We start from the raw sequence: 17,074 nt of genomic DNA on the forward strand, positions 1-17,074 counted from the left end.
TTCTTCAGTGCTCAGCCTTCTTCACAGTCCAACTCTCACATCCATACATGACCACTGGAAAAACCATAGCCTTGACTAGATGGACCTTAGTCGGCAAAGTTATGTCTCTGCTTTTGAATATGCTGTCTAGGTTGGTCATAACTATTCTTCCAAGGAGTAAGTGTCTTTTAATTTCATGGCTGCAGTCACCATCTGCAGTGATTTGGAGCCCAAAAAAATAAAGTCTGACACTGTTTCCACTGTTTGCCCATCTATTTCCCATGAAGTGATGGGACCAGATGCCATGATCTTCGTTTTCTGAATGTTGAGCTTTAAGCCAACTTCTTCACTCCTCTTTCACTTTCATCAAGAGGCTTTTTAGGTCCTCTTCACTTTCTGCCATAAGGGTGGTGTCATCTGCATAGCTGAGGTTATTGATATTTCTCCTGGCAATCTTGATTCCAGCTTGTGCTTCTTCCAGCCCAGCGTTTCTCATGATGTACTCTGCATAGAAGTTAAATAAGCAGGGTGACAATATACAGCTTTGACATACTCCTTTTCCTATCTGGAACCAGTCTGTTGTTGCATGTCCAGTTCCAACTGTTGCTTCCTGACCTGCATACAGATTTCTCAAGAGGCAGGCCAGGTGGTCTGGTATTCCCATGTCTTTCAGAATTTTCCACAGTTTATTGTGATCCACACAGTCAAAGGCTTTGGCACAGTTAATAAAGCAGAAATAGATGTTTTTCTAATAGGCCATAAACAGCCTGTTTTGGTTAGCCTAAATGTCACATTAAATCATATGTAAGCCAGGATGACTTCCCTGTGCCTCAATATGTAAAAATTTATTTCATCATTTTCCCCTTTTAATAGCATACCTTTCCATAGGAAGCACTGATAATCAATATATTTTTTAAACATGGCCAGAGTGGTTCAGTTGCCTGCTCGGGGTCTTTCATGTCCCTCGGTGCTAGGCTTACTGTTTGTTTATATTATGTATTGACTTGGTTATTCACATTGGGAGAAAACTGATCAGATGTAACAAACCGGTACAGAGGTATGCTGATGGGGAAACATTTGATAGTTTTATCAATTATACCCCATTGTCACACACACGTTGTATGTGTGTTCCAAGCAGCAGACTTAAAGCCGACAGTGCCACACATCATAAGTGGCCAAGTTATACTCCATGACAGCTTCACAGTTTGCAACTAGAAATACGACTGACAACATCATACCAGAACATAGTCTAACTTTAGAAACGCCATAGAACTTCTAGAACATTTATATTAATGATATTTACCCATACAATAAAACTTAAGAATGTTTATCATTTGACCATGTTTTCCATATAATTTAATATACCAAATAATCCTCATTCATTTAGAAAACCTTTGTTCTCTTAACAGAGAGAAACCCAAACTCAGTCTTATATCAATTTAGTAATAGCAAAATTGATTTGTCTAATTAAATTCAATCTATCTTTATCTTAAAGTGCAAAGTTCTTTCCTCAGTTTCTTTTTTTATACATAAATCTTTTATCGCTTTCTCCGTATTAATTTGTCCCTTTTTTCTCATCCAGAACCAGCTGAAGCTAAAATTATTGTTTTATTCCTTAGCAAAAATACGTTAGTTTTTTTATACCTTCTCTCACCAACACATAGCCTACTTGCTTTACACACTAAAATGCTTCCCTTATCATTTTTACATATTACAATTTTTAACCTTTAAAATATCTTAACTAAACCAAGAAACAAGTCATTGAACTATGTGTTATATCGGCATTCTCTGATAGGCAAACTTAAGAACATACTCCATAACCTATAACATACATTTTTCTCATAACACAATTTCTCAATGTGGTATAAAATGTGGGTATATTACCCAGACGTCTTTCAAAGTTCTACTAATTAACCCAAGACTGAAGTCTTGGGAAGAGTGGGCTGTGTCTGTTATCTCAAGCACATGTTAAGAGTTAACGTCAAACATTCTCCTAGCCATATTTTTGTTCTCTCGGGTCAGAATTCTGAAAACAATATTTTATCAAACTAGCTGTCTCTAACTACATATGCAAAAAGAACCAGTTCGGGAGGTTCAAAAGAGTTTTATCTTAACCAGTTTTCTCTGGAGTCTGAAGAATACTGCTGGCCACACAATGTTTTTTGTTTGTTTGCTTGTTTTAAATCTTTCTTTTTCTTAGTCATAGTTGTGTAGATAAACTTTTCTTAATGAATTGAACCTGAATTTCCCAGTTTACAAAAGGCAACGAGAATACCAATCACACAAATGGAATACACACACACACCAGAAGAGAGGACTGTCATAAATCCCCCCAAACAATGACCAATATGGCGTCCCAAATAAACACTTCCCCAACACAAATGGTCCTCTAGGTAGACATGTCAGAACCGACTCACAAAAACACCCAGATAGCATCTCATAGTCACAAACCAGGGGTAGACACAAGTCAGAACCAATGGGCAAAAGGCCCAAATAGCAACCCATCCTTACAAACGGCCCTCAACATCAAAAGCATGTCAGAACCAATGGCAGAAATGCCCGAAGGACACTCAGTGCTCACAAACAGGCTTCAACATCAGACACAGGTCGGAACCAGTTGGCAGAAAGCCCAAATAGCACTTCATGCTCAAAAGAGAAGTTAGCCGGGAGGACACCGGTGGACTTACTTGGTCTTGGAGGTCGTCAGCTCGTCCAGAGGCGTCTTTCCGTCCCTCCGAGGATAAGCTCATGGGCTGTTGGCCTTTAGCGCCCAGCCTACTAGAAACAGGGAGAATCCCTGAATTGGTTTCGGCCACTGCTAGGAATGTCCCCCTAAATCCTTCTCCTAGGGTCAGCGAACCACAAGCATGGGGCTTCTCACGGCGATCCCAGGGCATCATGATGGCAGCAACTCTACTAAGGAAAACTCCTGGGAGCCAGATATCACAAGAGCGTAGCCTCACGTTGGGAGCCAAACTCTGTTAGCGAAAGTGGGCCCAGGTGGCTCTAAAGCCAATAAAGAGGCGAGTTTGGTGGAAAGGAGAGCTTGCTTTATTTTCTATTATTTATTTTGTATTAATATCTAGAACATTGTCTCTCAGCCTCCCTGATTCTCAGCCCTTGCACCACCATTCTTCCTGGGCTACAGCTTGAGAGAAGTCATTCATAGCTATTAATCAGAGGGTCTTCTGTTTCATGCACTAAGGCTGATTCGAGGAGGTGGAAAGTATGATTGCCCTCCCTACTTTCCTGAGTTGTGTAGATAATGAGTGAAAAACTGGCTCTGTGAAGATGCAGGAGGGTCCTGCCCCAAGTCATCACGAGGTTTAGGAGGGCAGACACAGCTGGGGCTGTTTGGAGGTGAGGGGACGATCCTGGAATGTAAGTGAGCTGGGTCAGTAAGCAGCTTCAGATGGGGATGTTTCTCCCAGACATTTCCCATCTGATCTGACAAGCCTACCACCGTGGAGGTGAGACCCCTCTTGCAAGCTGGATGCCCTTTGGTTTTCCTTTTTCACATGCTCCCAGCCAGCCTGGGTTTGTAATGAAACTCTAATACGCTGTGATATTGACGTGAGTCCAGAGCGTGAAGGTCTCAGCTTCTCTGGTGACCTGGCCATTCTTCTTTTTGAGAAAAGAATTATAATGCCCCCAGGGTGCCTTCGTTTGTTTTTCAATAACTCTATCTGCTCAAGGTCAGGACGGACGTGTCTGATTTCACCATCTTCCCTCCAGATTGCAAATGAAAGTCCGTAAGCGTCTTCCATAGTCTATTTTGAAACTAGGGGGATGTGGGAATTCCCTCATTTTATGAAACATAGAGCTTACTGTCTGTTTCCATTCTTTTAACTTACGTTAGTGGATTCCACAGAGATGGTTTATATAAATGTACATTCATTTTACATTTTTTTCTGAATTGTGATGGTAAATTCCTTCATAGATTATAGGCTAAAGATGTTAAATATAAACTATGACTCTTTTCAGTAACCCCACATTTTTCAATATCATTATTTTTTTTTATATGGTGATGGTAACCAGCAAAAATGTGTCAAGATACAGGAAGATTTTAACCATCCCAACCCTCACCTCCTTGGGAAACAAAAAATAATTAAAAATCATTAGTTCTTTTTAAAAGTGACTGGAGACATTAATTTTTTGTCTAAACCATTTCAATCAAATTATCTAGTTTCCTGACCTGGTATGGGCTAGCTGATTTCTGACAAATGACCTTTATTCAAATATTCCAGAAGATGGGACTTCCTGGGGTCCAGTGGCTAAGACTCTGCCCTTCCAAATGCAGGAGGCCAGGTTCGATCCCTGGTCAGGGAACTAGATCCTACATGCCACAGCGAAAGATACTGAATGCTGCAATTAAAAAAAAGAAAGAAAGAAAGAACCTGAGAGCTGCAACTAAAACCAGGTGCAACCAAATAAATAAATATTAAAAAAAAAAAAAACAAGAAGAAGAAGACCCAGTGGAGAAGTGGGAGCCTTTTCTAAGCACCTGCTGTGGGGCAGAAGCTTAGCTGGTTTGAACTGAAATAATACCAGACTTCTGTGGAGTCACATTTACTTTTTAGGCACCTACTGGTCAACTCAGTTACATTTTTCTCATTAACTTCTGCAACAGACATTTCAGGATACTGCTGCTATCCTTCTTTGACAAAGAAGAAAGAAAGAAATAGGTTTAGAAGAGCTGAGTATCTTGTAGCCATTAGGAAAAGAGCCAACACACCTCAGCACCCCCAACAGCCACCGTTTACTAAGCTGCCTGCAGGAATTCAGGTTGATGGGGCTCCCACAACTCCTTACAGACAATGCTTATATGAAACCTGATGCTCTGGTTTATGGGGCTAAAGGGATCCTTGAAAGTTCTGGTTTAAAATGGTCTGCTTCCTTGCAGAGCTGGTAATCACCATGTACCTGGTGTGTGTCTATTAACTCTACCGTCCAGAGGGAATCTTTTAAGTGTTTATTTTCTGTACTGCGATATGCTGAACTCTATTAACCTTGAATGAATTTTGATAACACCGTCAGGGGGCAGCAGAATGATTCTGCCTGAAATTACACAGTGAGAGGGAGATTACCCATGACATATTAAAAGCAAAACATACTTTTAAATGACCATGACTGTTATTATCCTATCAATTGGGTTCACCCTCTGGAGCCTGGCTCTTAAAAGCATTTATGCCATTACTGGCAGAGGTACTCAGTGACTGATTCACTGCTTCACCTCCTGTTCACTCTGCAGCCCATGACAGTGACTCCTGCCCCACCCCCACCCCCACCCCCCACAGTGGAACTGCTTTTGTCAGGGCCCCCCTTGACCTCCATGTTCCCAGATCCAGTGGACCCCCCTCTACCCTCATGGCAGACACAGCCAGTCATTCCCTCTCTGAAACATCTTCCTTTGGTGTCTTTCTCAGTCTCTTTGTCTGGCTTCACCTTGTCAATGTTTCAGCCTGAATTTAAACATTTGGGGTATCCCTGGCTTGTTTCTAGGCCCTCTTGTTTTCTGCTTGATGCCCTGTCTCCCGTAGGGTGGCTCATCCATTCCCGTATTTATGGAGATGTGTGTGAAGATGATTCCCAAACTTACACAGCTGGCCCAGATCCATCCTCTGAGATGCACAAATACCTATCAGTTGTCCACGTGGCAAATCCCCTTAAATGCCTCACAGTTTTCACTAAAACATGCCATCATCGTCATCTCCCCTTGATCCATAAGTGGCTTCACTTGCTGCAAAAGCTGGAAAGCTGAGACTGGTTCTTGGTTCATCCTTTCCCTCCACCTCTGTATCGGATCCTTCAGCAGGTGTGCCACGCCTCTGCCCAACCCTCTCTGTCTCCTATCCTGGCCCAGATCTCACCCATCTACCTAGATGACTGCACTGCCCTCCAGGCTTCCTCGCATGGCTGTCGAAAAGTCCACCTTAGGATAACAGCAGCTGCTCTTACAATGAAGAGTGAATCCTGCTCTGTTTCTGCTCACCACCCTCATTAACCTCCCACTGCACGCAGGATAAAATCCAGACAACTCTTCCAGGGGCTGTGTCTTATCTTCCCTCCCCTTTCTCCAACATTAAGCTCTTTCCTCTGCTGTTTTTTCCTCTTGGATTAGCCCCTTCTCAACTAAAATGTCACCTCCCCAGAGAGGACGTCTGTCAGCACCCAGTCTAAAGTAGGTTGCCATGTCGTCCTCAGTCCTGCCTATTCTGTTGCTGAATGTCTTACAACTTATAATTGTTTTATATTTTCTTTAGTTTTTAATCATTTGAATCCCTACTTTAATACATGTTTCATGAAAGAGAGGGACCTATGTCTTTTTATCCCTAGTGCCTAGAACAGTACTATGGGCTTCCCTGGTGGCTGCGCCATAAAGTATCTGCTTGCAATGCAGGAGTCACAGGAGATGCAGGTCCAATCCCTGGGTCGGGAAGATCCCCTGGGATAAGGGCACGGCAAGCCACTCCAGGATTCTCACCTGGAGAATCCCATGGACAGAGGAGCCTGGCGGGCTCGAGTCCGCAGGGTCACAAAGAGTCGGAAACAGCTGAAGCGACTTGGCCTGCGCACATGTCAGAATAGTATTATAGCTACTTAGTGAGTGTGAATTAAGTGAATAGCTGGCAGTCTAGATAATAGTGCCTGTAACATGGAGACTTGTGGCTGTGGGCAGAATTACTGTCTTTTTGATAGCAAACAAGTGGTGCATATGCCATCACTTCTCCCTGCTATGCCCACGGTGGATGCTGCTCAGTTCTGACACTCTAGCCTCACTGAGCCTGCATGCAGTCTCAGCATGTGGTGAGAGTCAGAAATGGCATGGCAGTGGATCCAGAAACCGTGAAATGTTGACAGCTTTTCATATATCCGTCCCAGAGTGATGTATTAAGAAGAGGCTAGGTACTTCCCTGGCAGTCCTGTGGTTAAGACTCCACGTTTTCACTGCAGGGGGTGTGGGTTTGATTCCTAGTTGGGGAACTAAGATCTCAGATGCTAAAAAGTAAAACAAACGAAAAAACCCGAAACCACAGTTAAGATACTACTTCACACCCACACTCAGTGCTCAAGCAACAAACACACATTGAGCCTTCCTGCCCAGATACTATCACCACGCCTTCTTCACACAGAAGCAAGTGTGAGCAAATGTTACGTGCACTGAGACTACTGGATTTCTTGCCGATCCAGATGAATAAGCACTATTTGCTCATGGCCGCTTTTCTCATTTGAAATATCCGGCACCTCCATGAAGTAGGAATTACTGTTGCTGCTCAGAAGGTAGAGGCTCAGAAACGTTGGAAAGGTCTTTGGTAGTAACTGAGCTCAGCTCTGCACCCTCGCCTGTGACGAAACCCATCACTGTTTCCAGCGTGGCTGACCATTTGGGGGCCTGCTCCCTCCCAGGACATTTCGGTGCAGATACCTGGTCTTGTGATTCTTGGTTGATCCTGCAGTCAGTCACTGTAGGTTATCCCATACAATTCTCTTTAAGGACTTCTGCCAGGAGGTTCTATAGGGTAGCAGAATCTGAGAAGGGAGAGGTGATCCAGAAGAAGGGCATCCTTATTTCCTCCTCCAAGTCTGTGATTAAAAATCCTCGATTTGCTTAGGGACAAACTTTGGAGGAGTTGGTAAATTTTATTATTAGACTCTCAGTGATTTTCTTAAAATGCCATTGGTGTTTTGTATATCAGGAATCAAAACTCATAAAGCTCAAGTATCTTGTGCATTGAGTTCACAGAGTCTTTTCCTTTTTTTCTTTCTTTTGATCCCCAAAGACTTTCTTTCCTGGATGTTTTATCACATTTAATTTAGTGTCTTTGAAATGTCAATAGAAGAAAGTCAGTTGCTGAGGCTGTTCTTATATTGTTTACAGAGGTCAGAGTGTTGATAACTTAGCTCATCTTCTGTTTTAAATCTGAGGGACCGGATAACAATATCATCATGCCTTAAGGAAAAACCTTCCGTCCTGTTTCCCTGTAAATATTATATTCAGCCAGCTATGCATGCTAAGTCGTTTCAGGCGTGTCCAACTCTTTTATGAGCCCATGGACTGTAGCCCACCAGGCTCCTCTGTCCTTGGGATTTTCCAGGCAAGACTATTGGACTGGGTTGCCATGCCCTCCTCCAGGGGATCTTGCCAACTCAGGGCTTGAACCGAGGTCTCCTGCACCTCCTGCATTGGCAGGATAATGCTTTACCGCTGAGCCACCTGGGAAGCCCCCATTCAGCCAAGTATGCTTATATAATATTTTACCCTGTAGAATCATCAGCAGGCCTTATATAGTCTCTCTCCCCTTCCAATGCTCAAGCTACAAATGGGTATTGGACACCGCAATGCAGAGTAGTAAGCCTGTGCATGTACTGGCAGCTGTGTAAGCCAGTCCAGGGCACCTGAAAGCTAAAGCTGTAAATACTCTTTGAATTTTCATGGAAAGATGTTTACGGTGTTTTGTTGTCAAGTGAAAAATTAGATTATAAAACCATACGTAGATTTCCAATTCTAGTAGCAGCCTGCGATGAGCTAGCGCAGCCCTTCGTTGTACTAAAAACACCTGAAAATCCTAATATAATAAAGGGAAAATACTTGCAAATCATATATCTGATAAGGGACTTGTATCCAGGATATATAAAGAACTCTTATAACACAGCAATGAAAAAGACAAATATTCTAATTTTAAAATGGGTGAAAGATTTGAATGGACTTTTCTCCAAAGAATATATGCAAGTGGCCAGTAAGTACATGAAAAGATGCTCAATATTATTCCTCATTGGGGAAATACAAATCAGAAGCACAGATACCACTTCAAACCTCCTAGGATGGCTGTCATAAAAAAGGCAGACAGTAACAAGTGTTGATGAGGATGCAGAAAAATCAGAACCCTCATGGGCTGCCAGTAGGATGTAAGGAGTAGCCAAATGACCAAACTGTCTGGTGGTTTCTTGAAAGTTTAATCATTTAACATTACCATTTGACCAGTAATTCTACTCCTGGGGTTGAAAATATATGTCCACACAAAAACTTGCCCATGAATGTTGATAGCAGCAGCATTCAAAATAGGCAAAAAGTAGAAACAACCCCAATGTTTATTAGTCGATGAACAGATAAATAAAATGTGGTATATCTGTAAACAGAATATTCCTTGACAGTAAAAAAGGAATGAAATTCTGATACACAGTAAAACATGGATGAACTTTGAACACATATGGTATGATTCCATTTATATGAAATAGCCAGAATAGGCAAATTTGTAGAAATAGAAAGTAGATAAGTGGTTGGTAGAGGGTGGGAGAAGTAATAAGCAAGACATAAAATTTAGAAGCCATAGAAGAAAAGACTGCCAGATTTAACTACAGAAAAAGTAAACGCTTCTAAATGATGAGACACACCATATGAAAAGTTGAAAAAACAATTGCAAAATGAAGGAAAATATTTGCTACACACATCATATTTCAGGAGGCGCTAGTAATAGAGAACCTGCCTGCCAATGCAGGAGATGTAAGAGACATGGGTTTGATCCCTGGGTCAGGAATATCCCCTGGACGAGGAAATGGCAATCCACTCCAGTATTCTTGCCTGGAGAATCCCATAGACAGAGGAGCTTGAAGGGCTATAGTCTGTGGGGTTGCAAAAGAGTCAGACATGACTGAAGCAACTTAGCATGATATACTTACATCATAGATTCATCTGGGATGAACTGTGTAATCACAAAATGGGTATGGAAAAATATAATTATGTCCTGTTCCTGCCTGTGGTGTCCATCTTTGAACAGAAAAAAAAACAAATTCAAAACCTTTCAAGTCAGAATAACTTGGTTACTTCCGGTCAGTTTTATCCTGGGTATCTCAGTATAGAGAAAACAGTGTGTGCAGCTTTGCATTGCTGCACGCACTGACCAGTTGTGTGCCCAGAGTACCCATGAGCTCTTTGGAAAAAGGGAGTTAACGTTTATCCAGCTCTCGAGTCACCAGTGTTTAGGATTAGCCCATCACCCAGAGAATCTTTATTGACTTACATTGATTTGTAAGCTTTTAAAATCCTCGGTGCTTGTTTTCCAGGGATATTGAGGGCCAGGATTGCATTTATCATATTCCCAGCAGGGCTGTTGTGAGGATTAATGTTTTAACATAAATGATCTTCTGCTCCTTTAAAAAGGCATTAATTAAGCTAAAGGGTTCTTTTTTAATGTGCTTAGTTTTATAATAACTTATATTTCAATCTGGTGTCTGAAATATAAGTAGTAAGGTTTTGTGCTTTCTTATAGAAAATATGACACGTAGAAGAACTCACAATTAACCCACCATTAGGGTTCCTCTCTGGATAGTATGTCAAGCCACTGGACTTCCTGAGTTGTACTGTTTTACAGGAAGATCCTACATGGTTGCTTGGAAGACAGGGGGGCCGGGGTGGGGCGCTTTGGGGAGGGAGCCCCTGAGCTGATTGCTGTCTTTCTTCTCCTCATCCCCCCCCCCCGCCCCCCGCCCTCCGGGCCCCAGCGAGATGAAGCAGAGGCTGGATGAGGAAGGCAGCAAGTGCAGCATCCTCTCCAGGCACCAGAAGTTCCTGGAGCACTGCTGCATACGCTGCTGCTCGCCCTTCACCTTCCTCGTCAACACCAAGCGCCGGTGTGGGGACTGCAAGTTCAACGTCTGCAAGAGTTGCTGCTCCTACCAGAAGCACGAGAAGGTGTGGGTCTGCTGTGTCTGCCAGCAGGCGAGGTGAGTGGCCGAGTGCACCCTCCGGGTCTCAGCTCACGGTGGCACCGTCTTCCTTCAGCCGAGCGGGGCCACTAGTGGTTGAGTGGTCGGCATTATTTTTTTTAAGGAAAGGGAGGGTTACTCAGGAGTTTTCTACATTTGGTGTGTCTGATGCAGATAGAACACACCCAAACTTCTTTAATCAGAGCATGAAGGAAGATGATGTTAGGGAGAAGTTGGGAATTGTGCTGGGTTAATCTTATGATGTCTTGTGGGGATATCTCCAGAAGTCTTGGGATGAATATTATCCCACATCAAAAAAGATGGAAAAGTTGAGCTCATTTCCTATTTTTCCATATTATTCAAGTCCAGCACTGGAACCAGTCCAGGAAAGAAGTCCAAGATCCATGGGGCAGGTTTTGCTTCTTGAAATTTTTCTAAGGCTCAATTTGATAGAGAAGTCAGAGTGCCTCAGGTGTATATGGCCTGTGGGCTGACCGTCTTTTACATTTTGAAGGTTTCCCTAGAAGAGTTTATTTATGTATCAGCCACTCCAGTACTCTTTCCTGGAAAATCCCATGGATGGAGGAGCCTGGTGGGCTGCAGTCCATGGGGTCACTAAGAGTCGGATACGACTGAGCGACTTCACTTTCACTTTTCACTTTCATACACTGGAGAAGGAAATGGCAACCCACTCCAGTGTTCTTGCCTGGAGAATCCCAGGGACAGGGGAGCCTGGTGGGCTGCCGTCTATGGGGTTGCACAGAGTCGGACACGATTGAAGTGACTTAACAGTAACAGTAGTAGTTAACAAGCTGTATAACCCCTCAGCCTGATACAGGATGCACTGCCAAATTCATCACAGGAAACACTTAGGAATAGTTTGACTTGAATCAAGTGTGAAAAATTTCAGGTAAATGACAGTTTTTAAAATCTGCCCAGTTTCTTGAAACAAAAGCAGTTATTTTACAATGGACCGTTTAGACTTTAAATGCCTGGCAAAAGCCGGCGTCTTGCCGGGAGATGGTGTCTGGGGTCACTTTGTGTTCCATCCACTTTGACCATCAGCTTCTCTGCCTCTCGTGCAATCTGAAATTCACGTCTTGGTTTAGAAATGATTTACTTAGGGTATTACTGGAATATTCTTTCAGCATATTCATAATCGAGCAATTGGATTTTGAAACACTGTCTATGTCAAATTACGTGATGAACACCTGTATTTATATTGTGTGAAATCCCAATAAAACAGTGAAGAGCAGCTCTGTGAAGCTGTGGCGATGACCACTCTTTAGACCCATAGTTTACTCCCCATTGCCCTTGACATACTTTTTCTTTCCTGTGTAAATTAAGCCCATTTGGGGTGCACTGGTTTGATTTCTAGCTGTTTATCCAGTAGCTACCATAGGCATATGGTTCTTGAGATACTATGGAACCATGAATAATTATAATAGTAAAAAGTCCTGCGCTCAGAAAATTAAGGCACGAGGAGTGGAGAGTAGACCTTTGTGTGGTGCTATTAACCGACTGCATGAGAAGCGATCCACTCCAGCGTTCTTGCCTGGAGAATCCCAGGGACGGGGGAGCCTGGTGGGCTGCTGTCTCTGGGGTCACATAGAGTCGGACACGACTGAAGTGACTTAGCAGCAGTAGCAGCAGCAGCATGAGAAGCGAATGGCTGTATCAAGCACCCCGGGCCTGTCCATGGTGTGGTTCTACAGGTGTGACTCAAATTAAAATGTACGTTAGTTTAAAATGTTTCACTTTGGGAGATTAATAACAATGAATGATGGTTTACTTATTTTAGAAGTTTTTTTTTTGAAATTTACCTGTTTATTTGGATATGTTACATCATCATTTTGATCATTCCATGCATTTTCATCAGATACCCTAGTTTGAAAGAACATCCCCTAAAGAACTGACATTAAGGGGAAGCATTCTCCCTTCCTGCCCAAGTGGACCTGCTCTCAGCGGGTCAGTGACATACTTGTGCTATGTGGATAGCGCAAGTAGAGCCAGCGGCTCTAGCTTTACTGAGAATCCATCCCTCCAGCCCACTGTCTTGAACTGAGAAAGTGTTCAAGCTATCAGATCAGCTTTTTACATTCAGGTGACAAATGAGAGAAAGGACATAGTCCATAGCACATCCTTTCTGTGGTCCCTGGAAATTCTGGCCACCATATGAGCTCTGACGGAGGTAGCCATGGCAGTTTTAGCTTCACCATCACGTTGACTTTAATCTCTATGGACATGTTGCTTCCTTCACACTGCTGGCCTCTTTCCCATCTGGGATTGTCTCTGCTCTCCTGCGTGGTGAGATGCCAGGAAACAGGCACAGGCACCGTGATCAAGATGGCCCTAGACTTTGTTTGAGATGCACTGGCCTGATGCCAACATCTCCAGGAGGGCTCCTCCTCCAGCCGTTGCTTCTCTCTGCATTCTGCTCAGAGCAGGGACGCAGGGCCTTGATAAAGTAACGTGTCTCTTCGGAATATAGCTAATAGTGTCAGGCGAGTGTATGCTGCTCGGTTCTGTCTCATCACAACAAAGATTTGGAGTGACGGACATTAAAGCCCTCGGCGTGTCACAGCTCTCGGGTCTTGGACAGACCGTGTTATAGCTCTCGGGTCTCGAACGGACCGTGTTACAGCTCTTAGACAAATCAGTGTTGCAGCTCCATGTTACAGCTCTATTTTATTTAGATAAAAACAGGAAAATCCATCCTCATCCTCGAGGCGTGAGGGCATGTCGACCCAAAGACGCGAAGAGAGGAGTGCCCCAGCATGCGGGGGTGGGGGCGGGGGGGACAGGGAGAGGGGGAGAGAGCCCTCTGACTCCTCTTTTTATATGTCCGCCCCCCCCCCACCGCCCCCGGGCCTGCCCTATGTAAACTGGGTTAGCCAGGAGTGTTGTCTGTCTTTTCCCTATTCTACCTACCTAACAACAGGATACTATGGAATCATTCTCTTTGTCATTTTCTAATTATGTATAAATTTCCCTTCTTGACTATTTACTGCAGAGATGCAGTCAAACGTTATAAATAAGGACACATAGTGGTTGCATTTAAGATCCTCTGCAGGGCCTAGAAGCACGGGACTGCCATTATCATTTGGTGTCGAATTGATTTAGGAATCTCTTTCCTACTTTCCTTGGAAACAAGTTGGCCTCTTAGTTCTTTGCTTCATTATAAAAAATGCTCCCTCTGATTTTTGTTGTTTTGTGCTATTACCTTTAATGCAGACCAACTGGGGAGATTGTTTTCAGGGAATGAGAGAGAAAAATTACCGTTGGAACTGAGATCAAAACATATGTCCTTATTACCCATGTGGCATTGGCTTTGGTTTTTCTGAGACAATTTAAGCCTTCATTTCTTTTCCCCTTCTGTCAAATACCCTTTACTTCTATCTGATCACTTAATGTTTGATGTTCACACAATCCACATGATTCATAAATTAGCATGCTGCCCTTTTAGTATAAACTCCACAGTATGTTTTAGAGATATCCCAGTGGGTTTGCAATATCCCTACAGGAGATAAGATATTAAAAAATTACCACTATGAGATGAGGACATTCGCAGGTTAACAATTATATGGAGAAATGTTGAACCTCACTAGAAAGCAAGGAAATAGACATTTACACTTCAAGTAGCTTTTTTTCTTATTAAATTAATGTTTGTTTTTCTGCATTCTCCTCAGTGTTGACAAGGGTAGATTGAAAAAGGCACTCTCATCCATCGCTGGTGAAGTCAAAATGGGCATAACCTTTTACCAACATATATCAATAGCCATTAGCATGTTCAAGTCCTTTTACCCTGTAATTTCTAAAACCTTTACCTAACGAGGCAATGGAATATTTTTAATACAAAAAATTTTTCAGTGAAAAATGAGACATCCTGGATTACTAATAATCTACATGTCCAACAATAGAACAGAAGAAGTAAATTAGGGCACATTCTACTTGACAGAACATGAGGAGACATTTAAAATCATGTGTATTAGCATGGGTAAATTCTTATATTAAAAATTATATATGCGGTGGTTTCTTAGTGAAAGAAATACCTCACTTTTTTGAATGAAGAGCGTTTATCCTGTATGTACACTTTGTGGAGTATTTGCGACATAGGAACCTGAGAGCAATGGAATAATTATCTGTGTTGGCAGCACTGTGTGCCAATGTTATGTATTGAATTGTCATTTTGAATAAGGAGCTCTTGCAATTTCATCACACGCTATGTTGCAGCAAGTCAAAGAAAGTGACTGTGTACTTGGAAAATCCCATCTTACCCAGGGCTGTTCAGTGGAAAAGTTTTACAATTGACACAGCTCTTGACTAGATTGAAAAAATTAAAGGAAAAAAAAAATTGAGGAGTGTTGGTGATTAAGTTCCATTCATGTACTGTGAGAGACAGTCTACCCTTCCAGATTTCAGAATAAATCTCATCTTGAGGAAATGTAAAAGGCACATGGAGTGGTATTATGCGAAATAACTGGCCTGAAGTCTTCAAAATGTTGATATCATGAAAGAAAAAATAAACTGAGGAAATGTTTAAAGACTAACAAGAAATGAAAACCAAGTGGCATGCCTAACCCTTGATCAACTTTGAGATGAGGAACGAGGCTGTGGAGGACACTGGGACAGTTGACACCATTTGGATGATGGTAGAATAGTATTGAGTTCATTTTAAACTTCCTGAAATTGATCACTTTACCTGGTTATGTAAGACAGCGTCTCCTTCTTCCTGGAAATGTACACAGACACGTGGAGTATTTTGCACTTATTTCTTCCATAAATGCTTACTGGGTTCAGCCCACACAGGAGGCCTGTGCTGAAGCAATCAGCTCTTTACCATCCGTCACTGATTTTCTGGAGCACTGTTTGTTCACCTGTCCACTTTCGATGTTTGTCGTACAACTTTTTGGTACAAGTTCTTGGTATGCCTTTTGTTTGTAACATCCCTTTTTTCTTTTCTTCCTGAAGCCTCCTTGCATAAGTTGCAGGACAGTTATTATGGGGAAGAGGCCAGCCTGAAATGTTGATCTTTCGGCATTTTTTTTTTCTTTGTTTGTTTTTGACTGCAGCTTGCAGGATCTCAAGTTTCTTGACCAGGGATTGAATCCGGGCCATGATAGGGTAATGAAAGTACTGAATCTTAGCCAGAAATTTTTATCTTTCTGAAATTTCTCTGATAAGCAAGCAGAGGCACTGGTTCTTTCCATCAGCAAGCGCCCAGGCCTGTGTTAATGGCCAAGGTTAAAGAGTCACACAGATCTCAGTACTACTTGAGCAGCTGTGAGTGGACAGTGCTCTGCTGGAGGCCATGAGGTCCTCGGGGGGGACTGTGGTTAGAGTAACAGCAGGACGGGTATCCCAAAGGAAGGGTTGCCTGAGCTGGGTTTTCATGGGGTAGGAGTTTGGCAGGGGAGGCCAAGGAAGCAAAGGCAGGCTGCACACAGGAAAGGGTGAGCCGTGGGCAGACCGGAAAGCTTGGGCAAGGTAAGGCTGAATCTAGGCTGCAGGCAGTAGAGAGTGGATTTCCAGAAAAGAACGTTAATTAGATGCCAGCACTCTCCCCTGTATGGTCCTGCGAGGTGAATAGCACCTCCTGTTAAAGTTGTAGATGCTGAGCTTACCAAGGCATCTTACTGTTCCAGCAGGGGTGGGAGCAGGATCCAGAACCGAATCTTTGCCTCCAGCGTATGCATTCTTGACAGGACTACGTCCCTCCAACCACGAGGGAAGAAGGAACCTTGCTCTTTTTATTTATAAAGCACAGATATGCATACAGTACATACGCAAGCCCCGGATAAGCCTGCATGCTCCTTCAGTCATGTCTGACTCTTTACAACCCCATGGACTGTGGCCCATCCTCTGTTCATAGGATTTTTCAGACAAGAATACTGGAGCGGGTCTCCATTTCCTCTTTCAGGGGATCTTCCCTACCCAGGGATCTATCTTCCCCACTGACTCCTGCATCTCCTGCATTGGCAGATGGATTCTTTAACACTGAGCTACCTGGAAAGCCCAGGATAAGCCTAGTGGTTAAAAATTTGAAGTTCCCTCAGAACAGTCCACAGAAAATCAATTTAAGAAATGAAAAGAAGGATTTGTTACTGCAGCATAAGAGAGGGATAGACAGTGAAGAACATCTGTTTCACTTTATATAAACCTTACAAAATGTTAAGTTCTTCGAAAGATCCTAGAAAATTAAGCCCTAAAACTTGGACAAAGCAGTATTCAGTATGAAGACAGTTAAGTTTAGCAGGAACCAATATAGCAGATGATGCTGTATTCATTTCTGAAGACTACAAACAGCTCTTAAAATCAAGACCAAAAGGGACTGCTGCTAAATTTCTAGAGTTCTCATTTGAGAGCAGGAACAAGTGGCCTAAGGAAGGCA

General features: G+C 42.9%; 1 protein-coding gene across 2 annotated transcripts in view; it reads left to right on the plus strand.

Moving 5' to 3' along the window:
- Window positions 1–17,074, plus strand: part of MYRIP (myosin VIIA and Rab interacting protein) — a 217,635-nt gene that overhangs the window by 91,735 nt on the left and 108,826 nt on the right. Inside the window, exon 3 of one of the 2 annotated variants that reach the window (XM_068982132.1) lies at window positions 10,480–10,701. In XM_068982132.1, the coding sequence (XP_068838233.1) occupies window positions 10,480–10,701 (222 nt within the window). Of the gene's footprint in view, window positions 1–10,479; window positions 10,702–17,074 lie in introns of those variants that run through there. The other variant, XM_068982134.1, reaches the window with a different exon arrangement.

The sequence above is a fragment of the Capricornis sumatraensis genome, chromosome 10 (assembly GCF_032405125.1).
Source record: "Capricornis sumatraensis isolate serow.1 chromosome 10, serow.2, whole genome shotgun sequence".
NCBI classification, from domain to species: Eukaryota; Metazoa; Chordata; class Mammalia; order Artiodactyla; family Bovidae; genus Capricornis; species Capricornis sumatraensis.